Source organism: Meleagris gallopavo, chromosome 17 (assembly GCF_905368555.1).
Source record: "Meleagris gallopavo chromosome 17, MGAL_WU_HG_1.1, whole genome shotgun sequence".
NCBI classification, from domain to species: domain Eukaryota; kingdom Metazoa; phylum Chordata; class Aves; order Galliformes; family Phasianidae; genus Meleagris; species Meleagris gallopavo.
In genome coordinates, this window is record NC_139420.1 from 5,958,723 (window position 1) to 5,985,843 (window position 27,121).

Consider the following 27,121-nt stretch of genomic DNA (forward strand, 5'->3'; position numbering starts at 1 on the left):
CTCTGAGTTCTGCCCTAAAGACAACTTGATCAACATAAAGTAAGACCTTAGAGAAAAAACTTCTTTATTATTAACCAGGTTTTTGCGCTGGATTATGTGCCTAGTGGCCCAGACTGCTAAATAACATCTACACAATGTTTCTTTCATGTTTCAAGAATCGAAAATAACTGTACAAGGTTAAAGTACAAAAGTACACAAGACAGTGGACACCAAATATCCATGTATGAGTTCATCCCATCTGCTGCTCGGTTTGAAAAGTAGAACTTTAACTAAAAAATACTGTCCTTCTATAGTTCTGTCAAGTTTAATGGAAGTGGGTATAACCTGATTACAACACTAACACCAGTATCACTGATCTGATATTTACAAAAAAAATTGTATTTATCAATAAATTAAAGTCAATGCAACACCCATGCAAGCTAGAATGCTAGCTTTTTGGTGAACAAGGACCCAACATTTGAACAAGAACCTTCCAAAGTCCCAAACTTTAAAGTTGTTTGTATTCAAACCGCATCCATTCCTCGCATTGAAGATGTAAACCCCAATCCCATTCCTCTCTGTGTATGCGTCTGTGATCTTGCCATTTCATACTGTGCATCTAGATTTCTGAAAACCTCTTCCTGCTGTTTCAGCGTTTTGTAGCTCTCTTCATCAACTGAACTACAGCCAGCTTCATCCTCACTCTGGAAAACAGAAGTAAAGCATTAGCTTCGTAGGAAGTGGCATTTTCATATGCTACAGCTAGCCTAAACTCCTTGTAATTCTGAATTCTTAAGAGCCTTTTAAAACAACAGGCACCTGCTTTTGCTGCTGTAACAAGGCCAGTATAGCTTTTGCTCTCGCTGCCAAGAAATGCTCAGAAGCCTTCAAATTCCTCTTTTGAATTCATTCAAATTAACACCTCCATTTAATTATCTATACAGACCCATCAAGTATGAACATTCATTAGATGATGAATATTGGTTACAGTTAGGACTGCTATCATAGAGTATAACAGATGCAAGAAATATCATGAAATTCTAAACTTTGAATATAATTTAGGAACTTATGTGATCTTTAATGAGAAATAATTTGTTTTTAATTAGATCATACAGTAACCAGTTAACCTATCCTTACTGATTTAGGTACCCTTTAAAATTAAAAACCAAATCCGCTATAATAAATTTAACTACACATTCAGAATACTTTACCTTAATGCCCATCAGTTTTCTGAATTTGACATTTTGGTCCTTGTTTCCAAAATTTAATTTTTCCCATATTTCTGCAGACTGCGATTTATCCTGTGCAAGTTACAAAAAAAAAAGTTACCACCTTTTTACACATATTTCTGTTAATATTACAATATAGTAGCAAGCAAAGAAAAGCTGTATTAAGAATCAGACCGTTGTATAGCTGTAGCAAAGCCAGAGGCAAAATATTTCCAGTGGCATTCTTGCAGCATCTCCACAGAAACTTTTTGTGATAACAGTGTTTAATCACAGGTTTCAAAATGAGGTATATTCTTTACTTTACTTGAGTAAACTGTGCTCATTATGTCAGAAAATACAACTAAAATTATGGAAAAGAAAAAATGTATAACTATATGATGTTGCCAGCACTTCTCAATAAAGAGAGACCATCCACATCTGACATTTAGTGGCAAGTTTTGTTTACTAACAAAAATCAACAAAAGCATCAATTATACTCCCTAAAATTTACAGTCAGGCATAATTCTAGGGCTTATGTAACTAGCATTTGTCACTGAACATCTAGGCTTTTTCACATAGGCAGTTCAGACATGCAAGATGTTTTTCAAACAAGTTTTATGAAAGTAAGAAAAAAGACATTACCCCTTCCTTTTTGCCTTGCCAAAGCATCTTTCGTTTTTTCTCTTGCTCAGCAAATTTCATTGGGTTCACTGCTGCTGGGTTATAATAGCTAGGTACAGCTATTCCAGTCTCTGCTAGAGCTTTTGCTTGTAGTGCTGCCATTTGAGCTGCCATTGCTATTTGAGGAGTTACTTGTGTTCCCGATGCCAGAAGAGCAGCAACGTTAATAACAGAACCTCCAGTGGCTGCAGCTGCTAAAGAAAGCAATGGTAAATTGCTAGTAAGTTCAGTCATTTTTTCTCCCCCAAAAAACCCACTCCCATTCATAGCAGTAAGTTGAAAACAATGAGAACAAAATATATTATGTTTCTTAATTTATAAATATCAAGTCTCCAACACATTTTAGTAAGTCAGAAGTATCATAACTCATGCTTTTAAACACCCATGTGTGGGTAACAGCTTTCCAACTCTTGCTTAACGATGTATATGGGGAAGGTCCAATGACCATTAGAGCCAGCCTAACAGACAACATTTTAGTTGGATTTTTTTTTGCGATACCTTTCCACCCTTCCATTTTCTTGTTCTACTTGTGTTTCTTACACATGGATGAAATGAACAACCTGACAACCTGTATATCAATTGGACAGGACTGTAACACAGTACATTATTGTCCCTGGAGGCGTTCAAGCAATTTTCAGGTATGGTACTAAGGGATAGGATTTAGTGGGGAAATACTGGTGGTAGGTGGACAGATTCGATCATTTTGGAGACCTTTTCCAACCCTAGTGATTCTATGATTACTTCAAACACTCAACACATAAGCCTGTATTATCTTCCACAAACATTATTCTTCAGAAATTAACATACATAGATTACCTGCAGCCATTTCCTGTTGCTTCTGTTTTTCAACCATTTCTTTCTCTCTCTGTTCTTGCAATTTCTTTGCTCTTTCCAATCTACAAAAAACACAAGAATGGAAGTATTTAGACATGCAAAACCAAAGAGGAACAGATTATTCATATCACATACCACTAAAATAGTAACAATTTCTGACCTTCTGGCTAATGCTTCCTGTGCATCCATAGCTGTATTTCGACCTCGAAAAGGTGGTGGACTTGGACTCCGGCTATGACTCCTGCTGAATCTGCGGGGCTTTTCAATTCTCTTCTTTCGCTCTCTGCAACCAAATTTAAAACAGTTGCTAAAACAATAAATCTACATTTAATAGAGCAATCATGACTCAGAAACTAACTTGGAGAGTTTCCAAAAACAGCTGTCCCAGAGATTATATTACAATAGTGTAATAGTCACACTTGCGCAGTAACAAGACAAAGTTAAAAGTGAGTTTTTTCAACTGCAAGCTCTAAGTATGTAATTCCAGGTATTTATTTACCCTTTCACTTGGTATAAGAGATCTTTATTCTAACTCCTGGCAAGAAAAAACATCACATAACTTTTTGCATGTCAAGAAAACTAAAATAGATCAAGGCGCAAGAAGGCTTTAAAACAAGAGATACAACAGCATTATAATTATGCTAGAGGTGAATACTGTAAATAGCCCTGAGTAAAGAACTCCAATAATATTCAGGGGAATTGCTATTCTTCTCCTTTCTGTATATTTGTCATTAGATGTTCTCTGAGCTGTTTGAGTGAAGATATCAAACTAGACAGGAGAGTTTTTTTTCTTATAAGTTCTGGAGAAGGACACTACCTGTGCAGAGGACCATAATGCATGCCTTAACTGAGGGCTGACAAATGATCTGCTTAAAAATATGTTTAAACAAAACACCAAAATATTCATTGCATCTATCATTTAAAAACCTTCTCTCAAGTAAAAGTTGCTCTTTCAACATATACATCTAATTTCTTTTAAGCAACAGCCACTTAAAATACATAGAAGTATCACTAGCAGTTGTTATGATTGTTTTCCTTTTTCCCCTACTACGATCATTAAGGAACAACATTACAAGAGATAAAGTTTTACTGTTTTTAAGCCTCTGTCTGATGTTCTGAACAAAAAAAGTCACCAATTCTGGATGCAAAGTTGAAATTACAAGAGAATTGCCAGATTTGCCATCAAAACTAAGTTAAAATGCCATTTTATACTTTAAAGTTATGAACCATCTCTGAAAGCAACTAACTTAAGTAAAGCCACTTTGAATGGCATTCATCTATTCCATTTCTTCTGTTTGCAACTTTTGCAGCATCCACAAACATGAAATGCAGTCTGAAGTTACAGAAGAGATCCCTGTTTACATGACAAATCTGGTAGAATACAAAAGAAGTGAGACTTATCTTTTAATAGGAGACGACAAGATGCAGATTCAGGCACTGGGAAGTGACAGATCTGCATTCCTGAGATAAGATGTAATGCATGTTTCAAAGATACCTTCATTTTTGCCGTGAGGACTATTGTAGTTTGGTCTTGGTCTGATCTTTGGTCTGATGCTTTACTGCACTGGTAAACATCAAGGAAATAAATATTTGAGCTTTTCTATTTATGTACTTTCATTTGAAACAAGCAGATGTCGTCATGTTTTCCATCCTGTATTCAATCAATGCAACAAAATAACTACTAGAAGGGTCAATGGGCTCAGAGAACAAGATTACTTTAAACACTGCTGAAGACAGATGGACTTTGAAAATGCATGCTTGAAGTTGCACAAAGAACCTCCAAGGTAAGGTCAAGCTACTATTCAGAAATGCCACTGTCACAGACTGTGAACTGCAACACAGGAAATACTGTATTTCATGAATGAGGGAATTCATTTCATAGTTGTGTTTCTGCAAGCTGCATTTCTACATCATGTTTATCTGGCTTGTGAAGAGCTTTCCTTGACCTATAACTACTGCTCCAAAAACTTCACCTGAGCCCACAGCTTGAGGTAGTGGTTCTGGCTACCATTCAGGAATCATACCTTGCTTATTTTCCCTCCCTAATACCTGTCAGACAAAACAATACTTAAGTGGATTCCTGCAGTGTATTTATCTATCACTAGCCATTAAGGCACAGTTCCAGTTGAAGAAACTCCTATGCTATTACTATCCCTTACTACTTCCTACAACTGTTGTTCTTTTTCAGGTTAATTTGAATTCTACTGCAGAAGAATAGTAATTCCGAGAAGTGAAATTTTCACTGAGCCATTAAATAAAGAGTTTAAAGTGACATTTTAAAACTTTAAATGTACAATAATACAATAATAGGAAATAATAGGAAACTGAAGCCTTACAAATCATTCTAAAGGTAGCTCAGATACCAGTAAGAAAATAATGTGTGTATACCAGTCTACTCACCCCAGCTGAAAGTTTGGTAGAAAGTGCATGGCAAAATAAAATCTGACACAAACCATGTAATTCAATATGTTCCTCCAAAAGATAAGTCTTCTTAACAGTTTCTCAAGTGTTGTTGTAGCATTACATTCTTAAGTCTCCAATGGTCCACTGTAATATTGAGTGGTCATACCTAATGTCTTTAATTTAAATGCAATTTGAAATATACTGGTAAGAATGTTACTAATTAAACTGGAACACTAGCAACACATTCTTGGGAGCTTTGAAAGGGCACCAATTTGCATCCAAGATACTTTTTTAATTTTAGACCAACAGAATCAAAAAAACCCTGTCCTCAAATAATATCATTAAGACTATTTCAACTTATTAAGAAAATCCTTCAGGGCATTAAGAACGTAGAGGTGGCACATACAAATAGACTGCAAACTCTACAACAAAACAATGAATCACCATCTGAAAAACATTAATTCCTATGCAGGGAAGAAAACTTCAACTACAGCGTATAGACACTGAACAAGCTAGTAAGAATCTACTCAGCTGGGTTCAACCTGTGCTTCTAGAACTGAAGCTTAAGGAAGAAATGAAAGCATGAAAGAGAAAAAAATGAAGATGACAAGTAATCTCACATGAACTTAATAAAAGAAGTTTGTAATCACTAACAGGATAGTACGTAGACCAGATTAGTCCATCTGATCTCAGCTCACCCACGTACTACACTACCTACACTAATTCTACAGAAAAGATCCACAAATTTCTAAATTAAATTTGTTGAGCTGGTCAGGATTAGCAAATACACTGATCAGATGCTCCACCAGCTAGTCGTTCTCAGTTAAACTTTCATAACATATAAACACACAGAAAAAGTGATAATTAAAGTAGAATTTTTGAAGTAGTATTCTGCTAACCACACTACCCTCATACAAAACATATGGAAGTATTAGCTGCATTTTATTCTACTTTTTTCCTATTTAAATATCATTTCTATTTAAGATAGTAAAGTCAGCTGTGATATAAGAAACTAAACTTGAACTGTCGTATTTATACTATTCAAAATGATGCTTTCCTCCTAAATTATACTTCTAAATAACCAACTAAGCATCTCTAATTGCTAACATGAAAATACGTTATGAAAATCTGAGACACATAAGCTGTTTAGTATACCTGTTTCCATAACCAAATATGCGCCACCCTGTGCTTCACCCCATGTTAATATAGCTGAGAAAACGTAAACACGGCTACACTGAACCCCAGCATTATTTTATATTCCACAGAGCATTCAACCCATTGCCACCAAGCATGTGTGGAAGTTAACACTTACCTGCTTCTGCTCCTCGTTCTGCTTCTACTTCTGCTTCTGTGTCTGTGCCTAGATCTTGATCTAGAACGAGATCTCACGCGGCGCTTTCTCTCTCTGCTGCGAGATCGGGATTTTTTCCTATCACGACTTCTACTGCGATGACGTCTGAAATACAGGTCCAAAATTCCTTCTGTTTCAATTCATATTTTACCTAAGGTCTTACGTCAGGTTTGTCACAGGTCAGAATGCATCAGGCAAAGTAAAGGGGACTGTATACTTTTACTAGTCCATGCCTGGAACAGCTTGCAACTGGGAGTAATAGCACACTACCATCAGCCACAAGTGATTTATGAAGAGTTTAAGTAAATAATATACTATGAATACAGCTATTTTTGTTTGTTCATTAAAATGTGTATCTAGAAACAAACATATGGCCAAAATAATCTGCTGTTAAAGCCTAAAATTCAATGCAAGATAAATTCCCTCCTCCCCATGGTATTCTAGTACCTTAGAGAAGAGACGCCCAGATTTCAGCTCATGAGTCATACAGAGTCCCTCAGTACATTATCAGCTAAAGCCTGTTCCTTGCTGTCATGTTTGTTACAGATCACCCCAGCGTGAGCAGAACTGACTGAAAAGTTCTTCTGGCAACACAGCTTGTCCCAACCACCTCTACGATCTTGAGTGCATGCTGGGAAGCCTACTGTGCAAGGAAGCATAGACAGCGTTGTCTCTAGGCAAACAACTGACTTAGGCAGCAAAAAGCAATGACAGCTAAGTTTTTTGTGTCTTTCCCACCAATGCCAATAGGGAACATCTAATATATTCTATCTTACAGTTTTTCCAAACCCTGTTACTAAGTTATAAACCTGAATTAACACTGAGGCATGACCTATAAAAAAAACCTTAGGTGCACTCAGTAACTTTACTCAGAATCAATATGGAAATAAGACAACTAGCAGCAAAAACACTGTCCATACAAAAATACAATATAAAGTGATGCTTTAAATTAGGTCAGCAACGTTGCTCAGTTGTACTTCACAGCTCACCCAAACTTTTCAACACTTTTTGTGAATGTATTTAAAAAAAAAACAACAAAGATTAATCATATAAAACAACTTACCTTTCGCGAGACCTGGATCTTGAGTGACTCCTCCCTCTTGATGACTTTCTCTCTTTGCGTTTATGTCTATCCTCACCATTTTCGGATGAGTTTAGGCTCTCTCTTCCCTTGTCAGAAGAATGTTCTTTGTCATTGTGGTCTTCAGATTTGTGCTTCTTGGAGGACTTCTCTTTGGACTCATGTCTTCTTGCCTGTTTTAAGAAGAAGTTGGTTCTTTCAGGAAAATAGTGCAACAAAGAGAGTTAGTATGGGCATCAGAAGATAAAAAATGATAAGCTGTGATGCAACATTAGTAACCTTAGGAGTGTGACTCAATCATGAGTGATGGCTGTATTACCTAATGCCACCACCTACCCAATGTTGCAAATATACGCTATTATTTGTCCCCCTCTTCCCTCCTCCCCACTAAAGGATTTTTAAAAGCATCCATTCAAGGTATTTTTACAGCACTTCCATGAGAGTTCACAACATTGTAATATAAACAACTAGATCACATTTTCATTTCAATATGTATACTCTTTCCTATCTTTAAGTATCTGACGATTTGCAAATACATATATAGATACACAATCACATCTGTAATTATTTGTCTAAATCTACCACATAGAAAGAATTATTAGAATCCATACAGATAGTTGCAGACATATAGTAAACTGCTTTTGCAACTAAAACATTCCTCTATTGGCAGATAATTGTTTTTTTTTAAGAACAAAACTCTCTTCAGTCAGCAACTTCCAACAGTTTGTAAAAAGCAAAGCAGTAAGTTACACGGTTGACATCCTATTTACAGTATTTAAGTTTAACATGCATCACTCCAAAACCTCCCACAGTAGATTAAACTTAAAGATATGCTGCTCGAACATACTGCAATTTCTTCCTGCAGTGTCTCAAAAAAAAAAAAAAAAGATTTCTTTTTATAGCTGCAATGCCAAAAATACTTAGCAAGGTCAGGCCTGATTTTTGCCAGTGTTTTCCTTAAAGACTAAGTCATGACATCAACACCTTTTCTTAATATATCCAGTTTATTTTCAGCTCTTTCTAGCATAGCCCACTTAAGTCTTCATTTAATTTTTGTCTTTCAAGTCACACTTTTATGATGATGTATAAATTTTAGACTAGAGTTTGACTCTTTTCCATTTTCTTGTTCATCTAGATCTGTTTTACTTTAAGTACTTGTAAAATCTTTCTATAGTCTGAAGATGCTGTAACTAGTTCATATCCACATAGATCAATTCCTTATTAATGTATTTCAAATTCTCAATATATTCAGTTATAATTCACATCTAGATATGCTATGTTAAGATACCTTTTACTGCTTCTAGAGTATTTTACTGCAACTCCCTGAGGAACTATGTGCTACTAAAAACATGTGAATAGTGTAGAACATTACTTATATCTTACTTTTTGAAGTATCTATTTATCTAAGTAGCTGCTCTGTTACATACACTGAAAAGAACTACTGATATTCAGTAATTAGTCTACACACAACCAGCTTCATCTCTCAAATAATGAAAACAACAAATTTACCATGGGACACAGTTAATATCCTTAAAGTGTAATTTAGAAAGCATTAAATAAACACTGGACAATTTTAAACAAGGACTTTTTTTCAGAACATTAAAATAAGTTTGGTTTTTTCGATGATTTTTTTTTTTTTAAACCAGTCTTCCAGGCACACACTTAGTAATAAACACCATTATATCCCATAACGGATTTAAGATACTTTTAAGGGAAATATGAGTTTGAATGACTAATAGTTACCTTATCATGAAGTAGGCTTATAATTTTGCTATCTGAGTCTGCAGCGTCTTCAGTTCAGTCTCTTCGCGCATTAGCACGCTGAGTATGATTTATTATAGAAATGTTATCATGTGAGCTAAACAATATATTCATTTTCACAAAAACTCTCCTAGATTATTTTTCCTTCTTTTTATTTTTTTAAAAACAAAACAGAGCTTCCATTGGAAACGGGGAAGGAGAAGTTTCTGACCCAGGTTAAAGTTTGAAGTCCCTCGTCTGACCCAGCCTGCTACTGCCCCAACAAGGCTTGAGCTTCCTTTCTATTCTGATGGTCCTGGTTCATTCATTTCATCTCTCCTCTGGTGCGTAAGCCAGTTACTTCCAAAGCATTACTGCATCCCTGTATATATATATATATATATATATAATTATACATATATATTTTTCTTTTCAAAAAGACAGAGATAGCCTTCTGAAATTTTTGCTGCTACTGTCATGTTTCCAGCTGACCAGCTTGTTTGTCAGGCTATGACAGTCTTTAGAGTTAAAGGATGCAATAAACAGATCTCAGTCAGGTGGATAATTGCTTTTAATATTCTTAAGTAAACTGGTACATATTATTCAAAGTCCAGAACACTAGACAGGAATAAAGCCACCCACGGCTTTTGGTTAATGGAAGCTCTGTGAAAGTTATCAAGAACACCATTCTCTACTTCTCCATACGAACTCTTTCAATTGGCTGTTTCCACCAAAAAAAAAAAAAAAAATTTTAAGTTACTAGTTTCTGAAAGCGATTTGCTATAAAACTATTACCTTGTCAACATGATGGCTGCAATCATGCTTCACTATGAAAGGATCTCCATATTCATTTTAAACTTAAAGTTTCCAATACATTGTACTTACCATAAAAGTCACTTATATAGGTTTACATATGTGCATTACTACAAGATACTTCATACATGTACTGTACATTTACCTAATCACTACAAAGTGTTAATTACCTCTTTGCTTCTGCTCCGGCTTCTGTGTTTTCTTCCTTCAGCATCTGGAGAAGAAGATATTTTTTGTCATTTACAAAGTTAAAGAAAGGATCAACTGACTACAATCTCTCAAGCTCCTTTCAGATATTCCACCACACTAAGCCAAAAGGACAGACTTACAACACCAACAGTACTATTTGAACATCTACTGCAGAAATTCAATTCTAATCATTATAGTTCTTTCTTCGCATTTAAGCTCCAACAATAATAAATAAATCCATGTTATACTTCAGTAACATTCTACTTTTTTGGCTAGTTAATCTCATTTTTGTCTAACCAAACATAATTAAAACAAAGACAGAATAGAATGGTTTTCTGGGTTTGTTTTGTTTCCTGGAACCACTTTATTATTAGCCACCTCACCATATCTTCTCAATACTAATAAAACCTTCTTCCTCAAGACTTCATTATTTAAACTTTCAACATAATGCAGCTAAGATGCAAAATCAAAATTAACAGCTTTTTCTTTCAATTTCATAAAGTTAATAGAGCAGTTAATGTTTTGTTTTTCAAAACGTACTTAAAGAGATTTTGAATTCCATAATCATACAGTAATTAATTGTGCGAAAGCAAAAAACAAAAATAAACAGAAAACAAACCACCAGAACAGTACTAAGCAGCTTTGCTTATTTGAAGACCATACCTGACTTCCGCCTTCTTTCCCTTGACCGTGAACGCGATCTTGAATAGTGATGCTTCGATGTTCTCGGAGAACTGGAAGCATCTGATTGTTCCTTTTTCTTCTCCCCTTCTGGAGAGGACTTTTCTGGGACTCCATCTCGTTCGGTATCACTACCCTACACACAAGGACAGAATGTTTAAGAATCAAACTTTAGGATTTAAAAACAAGAAAATTATTTATTTAGTACTTCCTCTGATGTCTTTTTTTTTCCCCTATGGAGTTAGCAACTCATGAAATTATCTCATTATCAGTTAGGCAATAGTTGGACAGATTGGCATTGAACTAGATAACTACATACAGATTATTTTTTGAAAACTTCATTAAGAACTAATATACAGCAAACATTTTGCTCTCCCACTCCATTAAACTGCACCTTACTTTTTTTTCCACGAGATTTTTAGGGCTTACAATAGAATTGAACACTGATCACTACTTTTTTTTTTTTTTCTTCAATTCTAAACAACGCTGTTTATAGGTCAGTTATCCTCCAGGCTCTCTTCTTCCCTTCCTACTCAATCCCTTCCCTTTTTCATCTAAGGTTTTCAAAAAACTCTGCTAGTTTAAGTTTTAAATTTTGAGATTTCCATGAAATGACATTTGATGTTACTTGAGAAGGATAAGGAAAAAAACAGCTAACAGTCTATCTTAATTGAGTTTTTAAAAGTACTCTCCAGCTGCCACATTGCCGTAGATTACTGCTCTTGCTTTCTGTACACACTGTTCCTCATTAATGCTCTTGTGCTCTTTCAGCTCTAGAAAAATATAACAACAACAACAAGCTGACAGACTTCAATGAAACTATTCTCAGTTCCTCAAGAACTGGAAGAACAGCCACAGTACTTCAGTGCATCAGCACCTCACCCAGTACTTTGAACAAACATAAAGGCAGTAGTAATTTAGGTGTAAAGCAAGAAGCCCATAGTTATTCTTCAAGACTTTTTACAGGGGAAAGAAAAGCCACGTTAGGTGATTATGTAAACAGAAAAGGTATCTTTTTCCAGGGGAGAAAAAGGGTGAGCTTTCTCCAGAAGTTTTTTTCGGTTGTTCTGTTTCACTATTGGTCAGATTTTCAGGATAAGAACAAAAAATTCCAGATTTGATGCAAAAGAAAACTAAATAAAAGTTAACTAGAAAGAGCTTTATCATGCTAGCACCTACGTTTTCCTTGCCCTTCTAAGACAAATAAATAGCTTCAGAAAAAAAGAAATCGTGTTCGTTTTTGAACTGATCTCACTGATTCAACCCAGCGATGAGGCAAACACCTTTACACCAGGCCACAAAAACGTGAAATGGGAGCAAAGCCACACTGCCTCACTTGCAGATTCTAAGCAGACAACTACAGCAGAGAAGTTTCACAAAAAAAGTTAACCATAAAAAGGGGGCAAGGAGACGATAATAAACGCAAGAACACGGTAAAACACGAGATGTGAAGCAATATAATAAGGAAAGTTGCACGACCCAGAAGCGAGGAGGGCCCGACCGCTCTCCCACCCCCCGCCCCCAGAGCCTGAGCCCCACGATTCTCTGGAGCAAAGCCCTCTGCCACAGCCGCAGCACTCCTCTCCCAGACCAAGAAACGATAAACCCGAAGCCACAAGGCCTCCACAGCTCTCCCCACGCTCGTAAAGACGACGCAGAAACTTCTGGAAGCGGGAAGAGAAGTACTGGACGAAGCGCGGCCACCCCCTCCCCGAGGCCCATCATGGCGGCGGCGAGCGAAGGAGCGGCGGGCGCCATTTTGTCTCTCCGCGCACAGAGCTCCAGACCCACTCCTTCCCCGCCGCACTCCTCCCTCCCTGCGTGCCGCACTCCACGCTTCAGCTCCCTCCAAAAATCACCGCTTACCGCCATGACCGAACACCCGGGCTGCCGCTGTCCTCACCAGCCCCCTCACAGCGACGCAGTCACCTCAACAGCGCCGCGCACGAACCGAAGCAACGCGCCCCACCCTCCCTCTACCCGTCAGGTGCCCGGATGTAACAGCGGGAGGGGGCAGGCGGAGGAGCGAAGGGCCGCAAGGCATGCTGGGAGGGAAGAAGAACCAGGCAGTATCTTAGCAACGCGTGTTCGCTCGCGCGTTTGGAGGAATTTTGGCCCAAGCCGCGACCTGTAGTGGCTGCTGCGCTCCCGCCAATTTGAAAGTCTAAGGCGGCTGAGCGTGCTGGTATGTTAGCAGCTTCTGCGCTGTAGTGAGGGGAAGGGGGGGTAGATTGCGGTCCAGGGGGTGTCTGTGGGGCGAGGAGGGCTCTCTGTCGCTGATCTGTACCCAGCGTACGGCACAAAACCTCTCCTTCCTTAGCTGTATTCAGCTGGGCCTGCCCGAGCGATCAGCTGGGCACCCTTTCCATTACTCTTGAGACATAAATTTTGTCTTTTTTCAACGTGCCTTTAAAAAGCGTATTTCCTCCTAGAGGCAGAACCACAACAGAGCCAATGATTTATAGGCAGTCATCTAATTTTCTTAAAGCTCTCTTGCTTATGTGATTATCGTAGGTGAGAATGTGGAATGATATCGAAATTCTGGTGAACGATGACACAAGAAGTGAGCAGCTCTCTGTGTGCTTAGGCCAGGAATGTGGCAGTGCCTTATACCAAGTGGACTCACTGCTTCAAATAACATCTTCAGAAAAGGTAGAATTGCTCAGAGCTGTGTCATGTTTCCTTATATATGTGAAGAACATTGTCATATATCTGAAGTGTTTCAGTTATTATGTGTAACAATCTTTTATTCTTAGGTCTCAGTTAATCCTCATTTGTACGCATGCAGCTCAAGGGATGGCAGCATTATTGTTGTTGACAGATCAGTGGTACTTCTTGACAGCACAGGACAGGCTCTGCAGCTGCACATTCAGTTTGGTAAGTTCACTACTTTAGAATTCAGCTCGAACTCAAAACTAAATTAAAAAAAAAAAGTGCTCTTCTTGAGAGCATATCAGTTATCTTGAATATTTATCTGCCTTGTAAGGTAAATTGTTACAACAAATAACTAAATAATAAAATGAGATTCTGTATCTCATTAACCAAGTATCCCTGTACAACTTAATTAGAATGCTTGTTAACTTTTCACTGCAGTGGGAATTGTGGAGAGCAAAGCCACTCATTCTGTGCCCTTGTACTTAGTTTTATCAAAGTAAATACTTTTGTAGAAATCTGGAATGCTGTATTGCCCACATTCTGTGTTTCAAATATGCATGTCTGCTAATAAAAAAATCTTAATAGCTGACATCACGACATGGAACTTTTCAGATACTAACGTGGATGTGGTTGGTATGTGTCAAGAAAAACAGTTCCTTGTGGTTGGTGAGAGAAGTGGTAATATCCATCTTATTCATATTCCATCAAAAAAAACCTTGCTGACTAAGGTACAGTAACTCTTCTATTCTGACTTTATTCCAAATCTTTTGTTCTCAGGGTTTCTTCTTGTTTTGTTTTTGTTTGTTTGTTTTGTTATTGTTGTTTTTGTTTTTCTTTCTTTCTCCCATATACCTATATAGAAATATTCTTGTGTTTTGAATAAGTCTTTTAGTTTGGACAAACAACCAGATTAAAGGGACTTTTTTTTTTTTGCTATAAATAACAAGTTATGCGCAAGAAAAATTGTATATATGTTATTTATAGTATGTTGTGTGCAGGTATACAATAATGAATGTTACATATAAACCATGAGTTCTTGAAAGAAAGAAGATTAAAATTTAAACTGGTGAACAGTATTTCAAATGAAGATATTTTTTTCAAGTGAAACACACAAATATTGATTCATTGATTCCATCTTAGATTTTGGCTGAAACATCTTCAAGTGAAAAGACCTACTTAAATCTCTTTATCGAAAAAGATTCAGCAGTTGCAGGTAAGTATTTGGATAACTTTTCTTGCCTCATTATTTGCGATCTTGTTCCCTTTTTAACATCTCTAAAGAGGAGGCTACAAAAAAGATAAGCAGATGCAGGTTTACTCTGCATTGCAAATGTTAGATGTACTTTTTGATCAGTGGACCTTACCTGAAGATCTTTGAATATTTTGGAAAGACAGTCACTTTCAGAAAGATGTAAAATCATATTGCTTTTTCACAACAATGTGGGTTTTTTGTCTAGTTAGTTGTTTCTTAACTTATCATGAAATCCAAACTATTGAAATAACAATGTTTTATTGATATGAGGGAGTTACTTTTCTATGATATTTAGCTCTCACTATTTTAGACTAGCATAAAAAACAACAGGCAGTCAAAAGTCAACACCTCCTTCTCTTAAGGTTGAGTAAAAAGTAAAAGAAAGATTGAATCTTTCTTTTGCGATTGTGTTAAATTATGAAAATACTCAGGAAGGCATTACTCTGCCTCACACTTCTATCAGAATTCAGATTTTAGTAGTTCTGTTCTTCTAATCCAGTCCTGCCTTTCATAATATGACATGTGTCAATGTAGTTTTGTCACAAAAACAGAATTTGCAGTGTGATAGGTACGTACAAAAACCATACTTCTAAACAGAACCCTAAAAACTCATACCCTCTCTCTTTGGTGAAAGTGACCGAATTTTTTTTTCAAAATAATCCAGTTAGTTGGTCAGAATTCTCATCAATTATTTCGATTTCCTGTTTTTAAGCTAGCAGTCCCTTTACAGTTAGTGAATACTTCAGTTCAAAATATTTGTTGATGGTTTGTTGTTTTCTTTGTTGCTTTTTTAGGTGTTTATCATATGTTCATTCTCACGAGCAAGGGTTTCTTTTGCATTATGCATCTCCCACTTGCTAAAACACAAGAAGGTAAGATAATCTACAAACCAACTGGGATTTCAGTTTGAGCAGGTAGAGCAGTATTGAAGATCTTTTACATGCACCTTTCTATTGGGGTTAAGATGTTGATTTGGAATTGCTTCTGCAGCCTTAGTTTGGTTTTAAAGAGAAACTGGTGGATAGCTAAGTTTATAAAAAAGTATTTTTAAATTCATCAATAATTTCTTCAGCTTGTGTTCTCATTATTTACTGCTTTAGAGAAAAGCGATGAACATTATGGAAGCAGAATTTCATATCATAATATCAGTTTGAACTGCACTGAGGAATACTGACAGTTTAATTTTTAAAGCTGTGTAAGCACAGTTACAATTTTCTGAAACTACATATTGTGATCAGAAGAAATAGATCTTGTCAAGGATAGTGGCTCATCTTTCTTTCAGAATAGTCAGGCTAGGATTATACTATCCTATATGATGCTCAGTGGCTTTTTCAAATTTTATTTTTAAGAAGCTTATTTAACATTGATGTATTTTTTATATTATTTTAACATAGCAATTGACAAGATGGATATAACTGCAGCAACGAAGGTAAGAAACATGACTTCTAACATCTGTGTTAAAGTGCAAAGTTTGCAACAAGACTTTATTTTGTGTTCCATTACCAGTTTATTATTACAATTCATAAAAAAGAAAAAGTAATTCATGTTCACAGAGAAGTGAGAAGTTCAGAATGTATCTGCTGTTTTTATACTTAACTTTTTCTTCTCTGTTGCTTGCTTTCCCTCCATCCTCTGCCCCAATAGTTACAAGGTCAGATAAAGACAGCTTTCATTTCCACGGAGGAATATCACAGCCTTGGCTGTCAGAATTCTGTGATAAGTAATTTGGCAAATAAAATCCACATGATAATTGGGGTAAGTAGTAATAGTACGTTTGTAAGAATTGTTATAAATGATCATGAATCAATGGTACCATTTGTTGATCTACAACAAAATTTATGTCTAGCTGATTTAAAAAGAACAAATTTTTTTTCACTATCTTTAATTTCCTTCATTGGCAATTTAAAAGTTATCAATTTTGCAGTCTTTTTTAGTAAGGAAACTACTGTTATTTCAGAACTCTCTGGTATGAGGGAAAATATTTTCACTCTGGCTGTATGACCTTAGTAAATCACTGTGGTTCCTAACTTGTACAGGGTTAGACTATTTGTAGTTGTGCTTTAGGGCTTGGAAAGCTAGGAAGAATCTTCCAACACCCAACAAAGGCTGCAAAATAGCAATATATAGTTGCACAAAACACTTTAGCACTAAGAATAGAAATTAATCAAAAATTTTATAAATGGGCAATCTTGAAATATTATTTTGGACTAGAAATAAGTTTCTAGAGTTCATTAACTTTGTCCGACGCCTGATGACTTCAATGCAACACTCCTCAGTGTGCTCAGAGGTCATTTAATACAAGTTTTATGTTCTGAAGGAATGAAAAATGGAGGTTTTGAAATGCGGACTGAGATGATTACTATAATAAAGAACATTCTTGAAAAGAGGCTAAATTAAAAAGCATTTTTCTGAACATCAATATCAACTGAAAATGAAGTTTAAGTTAGTCTTGCAATTTTTCAAGCGTTTTATAAGTTAAAAGTCAATTGGAGAGGTAAATCTGTCAGATGTATAATATGTAACCCCATAAATTCTACATCACTTTGCTTTTACTAATAGGGTAAAGGAGGTTATGTACTCTCCAAATGGGAGGTAGACCCTACCAACAACCTGGTATCTGTTCGAAGCTTTGCTGATTCAAGTCTGATCAAAGGTAAAGACATTCTTTTTGTTGTTTTTACAGTCAAGTGTGGAATTTGTATGTAGCTGCAGAAAATAAGATGTTTTCAGGTATCATGCTGGTTTTAGTAAAAATGCTAATGGAACTTCTCAGGTCTGTGAAGATAAATATCTGCTTCCAATGCTTGGTGGTACATGGAAATTGTCTTTGTTTCAAATACACTTCAAGAAAAATAATAAATTGTTATGATTATGTATTATTTCTTTTAGATGCAGTGAAACTTCAAGTTCTTGACAATCTGCTGTTTGTTTTAGATACAGAGGTAGGTGCAACAGTTTGGTTTAGTCTTCATTTTACAGTGATCTTGAAAGAGCCTCTTTCTTAAAATAACTTTTAGAATACGTTTCTATTAAATAAAGATGCTTATTTTGAGGATCTTGATCTTACTTTTTGAGGTTTTTTTGGTCATTACTTAAGCTTTAATATTCTGCTCAATAAAGACCAAAAATATTCTCAATGGAAAATAAAAGAGGAAACCCATATCTGATTTTTTTTTTTTTCTAGAATATCTTAAGCATATGGGATGTTTATTCTCTTACTTTAATTTGGGATTGGCCTTTAATACATATTGAAGAATTTCTTCTAACCACAGAGTCTGATTCTTCTTCAATCATGCAGTAAGTAAAAATACTATAGCATCAGTTCTGAAAAGTTGTCTATTGTCTAATGTGCTACAAATACTTGATTTTCTATAGTATTAATTTTTAGAAATCTTTGTAGAAACCTTCCTAGACATCAGGGCAAAAGATTGGACTTCTAAGCATTGTTAGCTCTATGCTGGATACAAGAAAACCTTGGCACTTACTGCTTTTTTTCATTGCTTATCTATTTTTACTGCTAAGTGAGCTTGCATGTAACATATATCATTTTAGAAGTGCTCATCTAGAATAAGGTGAGATAAGCTGTATAGTGTTGCTTACAAGTCTGAATTGTAGTTTGAACTTAATCTGTATTTGGAACAGATAAACGGTAAGATAGAGAAGGCAAAAGACTGATACAGTATTCTTTTTTCCCCTCTTTCTTCTGTTCTACAGGCAAGGGCTTGCAGATGTTAAACTGATAGCCATGACAACACCCACTAATAAACAGGTCTGTTTCCTTATCTGTATTCTGTTCTTTAGTTGTTGAACAGAAATGTGCATTGGTGTCTTACTATGTTGACCTGCTGTTTGATTTTTCCATTTCAGCAGTTTATTCAGAGTTTTAACTCTATAAGAATCCAGAAATGATTCTGCAAACATCAATCTCACCAGCATATCTAAATCACTTATATCTGATTTGTTTCTCTCTCTCTCTCTTTTTTTTTTTTTTTTAATAGATGAGAAGTTTAATGGTTTTTGCACTACCTACTATGCAACAGCTCTATTCTTTGGAAGTATCTGTTGTTTCTTCACTCGTCCTAAGTGGGATTGGCACAGTACGTTTAGATTTGTTGTTGTTCAAAGAAATATAGTTGTTTTAATGGATTTAATTGTTAAAGAGGTGCTATTCTTATAGATTAGAACCAATTTTTGAGAAACCATACAAAGAAAAATTAAATGATGTCCCTAAAGGGTGAGAAAAAGATAACAGAGCTAAACTGTTCAGCATGCTATGTCTCAGTGTATTACAATTTTTAATACTAGCGCCAAATTTTCTTGCTGCTGTTACACAGCTAAATGCTGTATGAAGTCTATTCTCTCAGCAAAGAAAAACACACTGAGTTTATTTGGGATTTACTTAAACTTAGAGAACTAATTTGTTTCTGTTTAAACAGCTTCCACGTAAGGATTTTAACAAAAAATGTCCAAAATAAGACAGTAAGAATTTTATGAATTTTTATGAATTAGAAGTATTAGAAAGACTGATGGAGTGCATATGTGGGAGGATAACAATGTGCAATAAAAATAAAAGCTGATGAAATTGCTTGTCTTGTATGAAGCACATGGCAGAAAAGTGCAACAGAAAATATGGAACAGTCAAGGTCAGAAATGTAATATATACCTTGACATTTACGGAACATAGCACAGATGCCTTCTTCACATAGTTTGTAATGTGGTTACAGTCTGACATGCCTATGGCTTAAACAAAATTAAAGAGTGAAGAGTAATTTTAGGATGATTCACTTGTGTGGAGGGTGTATGGATGGTAACAGGACAGCAGAGTGGTTTCAGCATGAAGCGTCCTCTTAACAGCCTCAGGAATTTTAGATGGTGGAAGCCACCCAAGGATTTACACTATAAGAATAAAGAAAAAGTTCTTGTCTGAGAGAAAAACAAGAGTTTGTTTCCATATTAAGAAACACCTAATACATTACAGTTTTGTTTTCTTATGGCTGATTTACTCCACCACCTAATGATTTCTGTTATTATATGCTGCAGGATACAATATACTTCTTGGAAGGAATTCGTGAAAATCATCAGATGTAAGATAATGTTTTGCATGTTACTTGATCACTGTTACCTTAAAATGCAGATTACTTCAACATACAGTTATTTTGGAATTGATAAAGTCATGTAGTTTCCTTTCACATTCAGGTCCACTGAAGGCCCAGTTTCTGTTGTTGTGATGAGAAGTTTAACTGAAGCCTTGCCAGAAAATAGGTACTCTTTCCCTTGAAGCTTGATTACTGTCATCTGTGGTTTGAGTTTTTATGTTACAGAAGTGTAACTTTACTTTATCTCACTCCTAGACTGAGTCGCTTACTTCACAAACACAAATTCACTGAGGCAGAGAGTTTTGCTATACAATTTGGACTCGATGTTGAGGTAAGTTGACTCTTCTTAATAAAGACATTTGAAAATTAATTAGCACAACTAAGTATGCTTAAAGCTGAAGTACTTCAAATACTTCAAATTTAAAACTGAAGTTTTTTTTATTTTTTAAACAGCTTGTATACAAAGTAAAAGCAAACATGATTTTAGAGAAGCTAGCTTCAGCCTCCATTGGAAGCTATGGTCAAGAAGTTCTACTGGATTATGTGAATGAAGCCAAAGAAAATCTGCTTAAAATTCAGGTCTTCTTTCTTTCCTGCCCTCTTTCTCTAATAGATTAAATCAAACTATAAAGGAGCTTGGAATTAATTCCAATTGTTTCCTTTCTTAAACAGGATAGCCAGTTTGTTGTGGATTACTGCATAAATGCTCCATGGCCACTATATGAAACTGCTCAAGAAATGTTAAACTATGCTAAAGTCAGGGTAAGGTTATCCATTCATATTACATGGTTCTGTACAACTTGAGAGAGAGTACACCTTCAAACCAGTTACAGTCATTCAAAAAGTTGCATTATGGAAAATGATCAGAAATCAAGACTTGTTGCAACTTTGTTCTTGCTATTGCTTAAGGGCTAAAAAGGAGTTTGTTTTATTTTTAGACCAGGGACAGGGGTCTTAGTTTTGAGTAGCCTTTTGTAAGTTCCTTTTACATACTGATTTCTGGATTAAAATCCAAAAGTATGTCACTGTTTTGTTTTCATTATTTTAGTTTTTATTGCTTTGTCAAACAGAATCAGAGAAATACATGTCTGCTCTCATGTACCTGTAAAAATCCAATCCAAGACTAAAACTGTAGAATAGACTCCAGTTTATGCTAGCGCCTTCATTAAGCTCAACCACTTGTGGCATGTTTTGCATCAGAGTTGTCAGCCAAACTATTTCATGTGTTTGTTCCAGATCTTAAAGAAAGATGATAGAACCATTGTTTCACCATCTGATGGGGCTCTAGTATCTCTAACTGAGGTGAGGACAAACTTTTTGACCTTATGCTATCATATGATAAACAATTATGATGTACAGTTTTATACAGTTTTATATAATAAAAGTTTAAATGTTTTGAAGTGTGATTACATTTTATAATATTAAATTAGAACCATGATATCGACAATTTTCAGAGTTAAGTGATTCCTTCAGTCTTGAATTAAAAGATTCATTTTTGAGTGGTATAGAAATGGAAAGAAACATCTTTCTTAAATACTTTCAAGTATTTATTTTACTTCTTAAATAGGCCTATTTTATACTGCACAGCACTCATACACCTTCAAAGAGAATTAATGCAAACTACTCCTGGAATTTAAATTTCTGAGTAATTCTTTATTAAACAAACTTACGTATGTTACAGAGGTAGTGCTGTTGTTTTGTAAGCCAGATTTTGACCTTAAATCCCTTGTCTGCATTCAGCAGGTATTGAGAGCTCAGGCAAGGCTTACAACTTTCTATGGAGCTTATGGACTAGAGAAGTTCAGGTTTGTTTTTGTTTATTTCTTAAGATTTAAAGATAGTTTAATTATAATGGTTTAATATCTGCCAATTAAATTTGGTTTATTTTAAATTTAGGCCTCTGGTCTTTCACTGTAGAGAAAGGATAACACAGAAAGGTCGAGTCAACCTAAATACTGAAAATGTATATTGTGTGCAACAGATAATATCTTGTATAGGTTTTTTTTGTATTTTTTGACTGTAGATAGGTGTGATTTTATATATGCACACACAATCTAATGCTCCAATTATGTCTTACAGCATATAGTACAAGCTAGAAAAGGTTTGAGATCCTCTTCTACACCTCTTTTTATATTGCCACATAATAAACATAGAATGGCTTGAGTTGGAAGGAACCTTAAGTCTCATCTGACTCCAATCCCCTCAGCCTGGACAGAGTTGCTACTCACTATGTCAGGTTGCCCAGGACCCCAAACTGGCTTTGAACACCTCCAGGGTTTGGATGTAATAACAGTGTTTCTTCTCCTCTCTTGTTTCTAGTGGTATTGCTTGGACAGAATTCTTGAACAATGAAGACATTTTAAAGAATATCCTTTTTCAGCTAGAAGGAGGAAATTTATCTTGTGCACAGTACCTTTGGCTTAGGCATCAGGTGAAACAGCATAGACATATCTTTTATACTTATGGAGGATGTTAAGTCTCTTAAATTTCCCAGGCTTAACAAAATCAGGCTAATACTGGTACAAAACAGCTCCTCAAAGAAGCAAAAGCAGAATCTCATCTATTGTCACAACGTTTCAATTTTCATCTCATTCCTTAAAGGGTGGAACTTCCTATTGATTTAAGAATAAACTGGAATCTCTGATATAAGAATGAATATTTCTAGATCAGTTGTTTTCTTAAGACAGAATTATAAAGCAAGCCCAGAGGTAAAGGGATGTGGTCCACCCACCATAACTTGCAAAAAAGAAATTGCTTCAGTTACATCTTTTAAACAGTAGCCTTGTTTTTGTGAGCAGGGCTTTTATTATTACTATTATTACTATTTTATTTTTTAATTCCTAGATTTTTCTCTTTGTGTCTGTGAACTCTATTGCTTCTTCCTATTAGTGAAGTAACATTACAAATTATAAGTATATACTCCATAAACTTATAATTGTTCTCTTTTAAAATTTTAGGCAGATTTTGAAAACACCTTTGATGAGAAAATGCTGGAGAGCTTGCTTAATGCCATCCATGTCACTGTTCCTCTAAAGGAACTATGTTTGTGGCTGAAAAGTGTTGTGATTCCCTTCTTAAGAAGAGTTGTGCCAAAGGGACAGGTAAAACTGATTCAGTAAATATAAAACAGCTTTCTGAAACTAAGGTAATTTTATAGTCAGACCTACTTTTTTGAATTTCAGAACCTTTTTCTACTCTATTTTTAAATGAATTCCTTTCTCTACAACTTATATTTTAAATTATTTCCTTTTAAACAAATTTCTAATAGCAAAATTTCACTTTGATAGGCAGCATAACTCTCCTGATACCTGTTTCTATTGCAGAAAATATTAGCCAAATGGCTGGAACAAGGTGCTCGCAACCTTGAATTAACTGATAAGGTAAATCATGGTGTAGAAATTTTGCTTGTCTTGTATTTCTATACATACAGCACTGTTTGCTGATATCAATTTCTTCTGGACAGGCAAATTGGCCAGAGAATGGGCTGCAAATGGCAGAGATTTTTTTTACGAGTAAAAATCAAGATGAAATGCATCTGACAAGTTTTGGCCAGTGGACTCCTTTGGTAAGAAACATAGGAAATGAAAAGATTTGCTATTCTCAGACTTTAGAACATATACTCTTTGCTACTGTAGAAACAAGCTGTTATTAGATCACTACTGCTTTTGATGGGAAATGAATTACTCCCCTGAAAGGAAGGAACTTCATTTCAATTATGTTGGGTTTAAAGACTGGATAAGGAAAAAAAAGACAAAAACGTTGGTGCAACATTTATACCCTTTGACAACATGAATTAATAGTCTAAATACAAATAATAATCTTGAGTGTTCTGTAGTATACAAGTTTCTGTACTATGAAACATTTCAATAAAGATATTTCTTATGAACTTCAATTAGAAATATCTCATTTCTGTCAAAATTTTTGGAAACAGATTGCAGTTCATTAAATATTTTTCTCCAAGCTCTGGCATGGAGAAAATGAGTAATAAAAATCAGCTAGATATAAGGTTGTAAATACTGAATTTGCATAAATAGAAGTTCAATATATTGTATATCCTGGGTATGCTAGTAACTGTAATGGTGGAGCTATGATAGTGAAGAAAGATCATGCTTAAAGCTAACCAGGTTTGCATTTTTAACACTGACATTCTGTACTTAGATCTGCTGTCTTAATCTTGTGAATCTCAAGTTTGAAGTGCATAATGGAAACTAGGGAAATGAACATGTACTTGATTTGTTTTGTTGTATGCTGTATGAAGGTTCAGCATGTAGATCCATAGAATCTCCAAGATTCCAAGGCATCAGAAAGATTGCAGCAAGTCTTCTAGTGTTTCATTTCTAAATACTGTTTCAGAGATGCAGTGACTGTGAAGAAGTACGTAGGTTGAAGAAACTGGTAAATGATTTACAAGAACTGATAGACCTCTACAGAAAATACAACTGCAGGCTGGCACTCTGTGATTTTGAAAAGGTAATTCTGATTAGTTGCACTTGTCTTCATAAGCTGCTGAGACTATTTGATACATTGTTTATTTATAATAAAAACTTTTGTTTCAACAAGGGGTATAGACACATAATGTGGCAAGATACCTACCATTAAAAACCACAACTTAAACCCCATGATTTGCAGTATAATACAGGTAATAGAGGCTCAGTTGCAGACCAAGCATTAGCAACAGTGAAATTATAAGTACAGCTGAACAGTGATTTTTGTAGAAGAGAGACACTGGGTGTTCCCTTTCACCTGGTGGAAAGGAATGTGAAAAGGAAAGGAAAAGTGGAAAGGAAAGTGAACTAGCACCTTAATTTCCTTCAGTGGGCATTGGATGTTGAATTAGTCACTTGAAACGTGAAGGATCATGGATTAAAATGTGTGATGTTCTAAAACTGCATTGTTCTACTTTGCTGCCCAGGAGAACACAACTACTATCGTGTTTCGTATGTTTGATAAAATTTTGGCACCAGAGCTTGTCCCATCTATTCTGGATAAGTTTATAAAGCCTTACCTCTGTGAACATAATCTCCAAAAGGATGAACTTCTTTTACAGTATATAAAGGTACATATTTTCTTCATTTTGAATAAACCTATTTAAACTTGAATAAGCAGTGAACCAATCTGATAATCATTTTATTTACACATGAATTTTAGAATCAGTTTTCTAGTTTGTTTACTGCTGTCAAACTTACTGTAAATTACTATTTCAACAATAAAAAGATATGAGGGAAAAATCTGTCTCTTAATATCCAAAAACATACTCTAAAATATTACAAACGACAGAATATTGTATTGTAAGTATTATTCCTACCTTTTCCATTAAAATATCCTATTAATTTTTATCAAAATATGCAGGACTTGCTAGAACGTTGCCGTACACGGTCTGCTTCTGTATTTGAAACTGCATGGGAGGCAAAGGCAATAGCTGTCATTGGTTGCATCTCCGATACAGATGTAAGTATGTTTAATAAAATAGCTCTAATACATCAATTCAGAATGGAACACCTAATTTTTATATAAGTGCATGAGTACATGTTTATATAAGTGGTAAGACAAAAAAATATCATGTCCTTTTATCCCGATATTCTTTGCTTGAGAATCTAATTGTAATTTTGATATCATCACGTAGAGAACTCAACAACTTTAGCATGTCTAAAGCAGAAGTGATTTATGACACCACAGAACTCAGATAATCATTTTAAGAACATTTAAGAACACAGATAATCATTTTCTAGTCTAGTTTGATACATTACAATAATGAATGCCCGTTGCACAATGGAAGCTGGGCTAAGAAGTAAAGTGATAGCCTAAAGAATCACAGGTGAACAATACTTCAAAGAATATCTTGCAACTTATTTTGATGAGTAAGCTTTTCATGTTCTTTTTCTAGCTGAAATTTGATGCAGTTCTGCAGATAATGCATGGTGCTGTGGTACCATGGAGTGGAGCAGTAGAGCAGCTGGTAAAACAGCATTTGGAAATGAATCATGTCAAGTAAGACAACATCCTACAGACTATATCTCAGTTTTACGTTTACTTTTCGGTTAGAATTCTTGATTTTTTTTTTTATTATAGCTATATGGTTTGATCATCTCTGTACAGCAGATACATATGTAATAAATTAATAGTAGTCTAATTTGTCTACAGAGTAAAGTTATTGCAGGAAAGTTACCGACTAATGGAAATGAAGAAGCTTTTGCGGGCCTATGGGATAAGAGACACTAATCTCTTAAAGGACAAGCAGATGATAATGGTAAATGATCAGCACTTATGTTCTGTTAAACAAACAAAAAATCCTAAATTTACCCAATTAAAAAAAAAAAACACATGCAATTAAAGCCAGATTTTGCAAAGGAGCATAGCAATATGCAGCTCCCATTTGTTATCCCCTTTTTTTTTTGTCCTGTTCAGATTTCATAACTTACTTGCACTTTGTTTTTTATTCGTACATCCCTATCAACTACATAGTTTCTTCCCTAAGCCCATTTTTCTCCTAGTTACATTTAATGAAGTTTTATCTACAGATAGAGCTTCTAAACTCATGGATAACTTGCTTGGTACGAGCTGTACAATTACAGTGCAGAAATAAAGTTTATAAATGGCTTCCCTTGTTATCTGATAAATGAATAAACTAAATTCCATATCTGTTTTCTTCTCACAGAGGCTAGTGAAATACATTCTTAAACAAGATACTCCTACTTCTTTGGAGGATGCTTTGAAAATGGTAGAAGCATATATGTTACCCACCATGGAAGTCTACATTCTGAGGATGATAGACCTCATTGACAAAGAAAGGGTACTAAAATACTTCATGGCAGTTGATATGGGTATTTAGACACTGTTGCCTATTTTCAAAACAGCAGTAGTTGCACTGCTTGCTGAAACCTTATATACAGTTTATATACTGGTATTTTAATACAGTTTTATTAATTGTGCACATAACTGCTTGTACTTAACACTGAAGATGTGACCAGTGTCATCATGAGCCATCCTTCATTGCAAAAAGGTACAAAAATAATGCTCCATATGTAGAAGACAGGAATAGAATTTAAGTCTACACATATTCACATGTCTTTGCTGGAGCTGATTTGGGGGCATACTTATCACCAAAATCTCTTTCTTTTTTCTGCGACTTGTGATGCAACGTGATCCCTTGCATTGGTA

General features: G+C 35.3%; 2 protein-coding genes across 10 annotated transcripts in view; one reads left to right on the top strand and one right to left on the bottom strand.

Moving 5' to 3' along the window:
- Positions 1 to 47: 47 nt before the first annotated feature.
- On the bottom strand, positions 48 to 12,985 carry RSRC2 (arginine and serine rich coiled-coil 2). Of its 8 annotated transcripts, none has more exons than XM_010720157.4 (10): positions 12,827 to 12,985; positions 10,943 to 11,096; positions 10,261 to 10,304; positions 7,520 to 7,710; positions 6,418 to 6,561; positions 2,863 to 2,985; positions 2,685 to 2,764; positions 1,830 to 2,059; positions 1,191 to 1,280; positions 48 to 683 (listed from the first exon to the last, which is right to left on the bottom strand). In XM_010720157.4, the coding sequence occupies exons 1-10, from the start codon at positions 12,830 to 12,832 to the stop codon at positions 504 to 506; spliced, it is 1,242 nt and encodes a 413-aa protein (XP_010718459.1). In that variant the 5' UTR covers positions 12,833 to 12,985; the 3' UTR covers positions 48 to 503. The 8 variants fall into 8 exon arrangements, with proteins under 8 accessions (XP_010718459.1, XP_003210969.1, XP_010718457.1 ...); XM_003210921.5 differs by having other exon boundaries at positions 1,830 to 2,062; XM_010720155.4 differs by having other exon boundaries at positions 2,676 to 2,764.
- Positions 12,986 to 12,994: 9 nt separating this feature from the next.
- Positions 12,995 to 27,121, top strand: part of KNTC1 (kinetochore associated 1) — a 34,719-nt gene continuing 20,592 nt past the window's right edge. The window contains exons 1-30 of one of the 2 annotated variants that reach the window (XM_085238514.1): positions 12,995 to 13,145; positions 13,475 to 13,612; positions 13,717 to 13,837; positions 14,228 to 14,343; positions 14,756 to 14,828; positions 15,662 to 15,739; positions 16,262 to 16,296; positions 16,512 to 16,622; positions 17,427 to 17,520; positions 17,757 to 17,809; positions 18,052 to 18,164; positions 18,582 to 18,636; positions 18,866 to 18,964; positions 19,908 to 19,951; positions 20,064 to 20,129; positions 20,219 to 20,294; positions 20,417 to 20,542; positions 20,636 to 20,725; positions 21,200 to 21,265; positions 21,704 to 21,768; positions 22,283 to 22,394; positions 22,921 to 23,064; positions 23,287 to 23,343; positions 23,427 to 23,528; positions 24,317 to 24,433; positions 24,876 to 25,019; positions 25,313 to 25,411; positions 25,848 to 25,951; positions 26,105 to 26,210; positions 26,619 to 26,753. In XM_085238514.1, the coding sequence (XP_085094640.1) occupies positions 13,481 to 13,612; positions 13,717 to 13,837; positions 14,228 to 14,343; positions 14,756 to 14,828; positions 15,662 to 15,739; positions 16,262 to 16,296; positions 16,512 to 16,622; positions 17,427 to 17,520; positions 17,757 to 17,809; positions 18,052 to 18,164; positions 18,582 to 18,636; positions 18,866 to 18,964; positions 19,908 to 19,951; positions 20,064 to 20,129; positions 20,219 to 20,294; positions 20,417 to 20,542; positions 20,636 to 20,725; positions 21,200 to 21,265; positions 21,704 to 21,768; positions 22,283 to 22,394; positions 22,921 to 23,064; positions 23,287 to 23,343; positions 23,427 to 23,528; positions 24,317 to 24,433; positions 24,876 to 25,019; positions 25,313 to 25,411; positions 25,848 to 25,951; positions 26,105 to 26,210; positions 26,619 to 26,753 (2,733 nt within the window). In that variant the 5' untranslated portion in view covers positions 12,995 to 13,145; positions 13,475 to 13,480. The remainder of the gene's footprint in view (positions 13,146 to 13,474; positions 13,613 to 13,716; positions 13,838 to 14,227; positions 14,344 to 14,755; positions 14,829 to 15,661; positions 15,740 to 16,261; positions 16,297 to 16,511; positions 16,623 to 17,426; positions 17,521 to 17,756; positions 17,810 to 18,051; positions 18,165 to 18,581; positions 18,637 to 18,865; positions 18,965 to 19,907; positions 19,952 to 20,063; positions 20,130 to 20,218; positions 20,295 to 20,416; positions 20,543 to 20,635; positions 20,726 to 21,199; positions 21,266 to 21,703; positions 21,769 to 22,282; positions 22,395 to 22,920; positions 23,065 to 23,286; positions 23,344 to 23,426; positions 23,529 to 24,316; positions 24,434 to 24,875; positions 25,020 to 25,312; positions 25,412 to 25,847; positions 25,952 to 26,104; positions 26,211 to 26,618; positions 26,754 to 27,121) is intronic. The other variant, XM_085238515.1, reaches the window with a different exon arrangement.

Coding starts and splice junctions, on each gene's coding strand:
- RSRC2 (XM_010720154.4), bottom strand. Junction 1,281..1,829: donor GGCAAGGCAAAAAGGAAGGG/GTAATGTCTTTT, acceptor TAACTTGCACAG/GATAAATCGCAGTCTGCAGA. Junction 684..1,190: donor GAAAACTGATGGGCATTAAG/GTAAAGTATTCT, acceptor TCTGTTTTCCAG/AGTGAGGATGAAGCTGGCTG.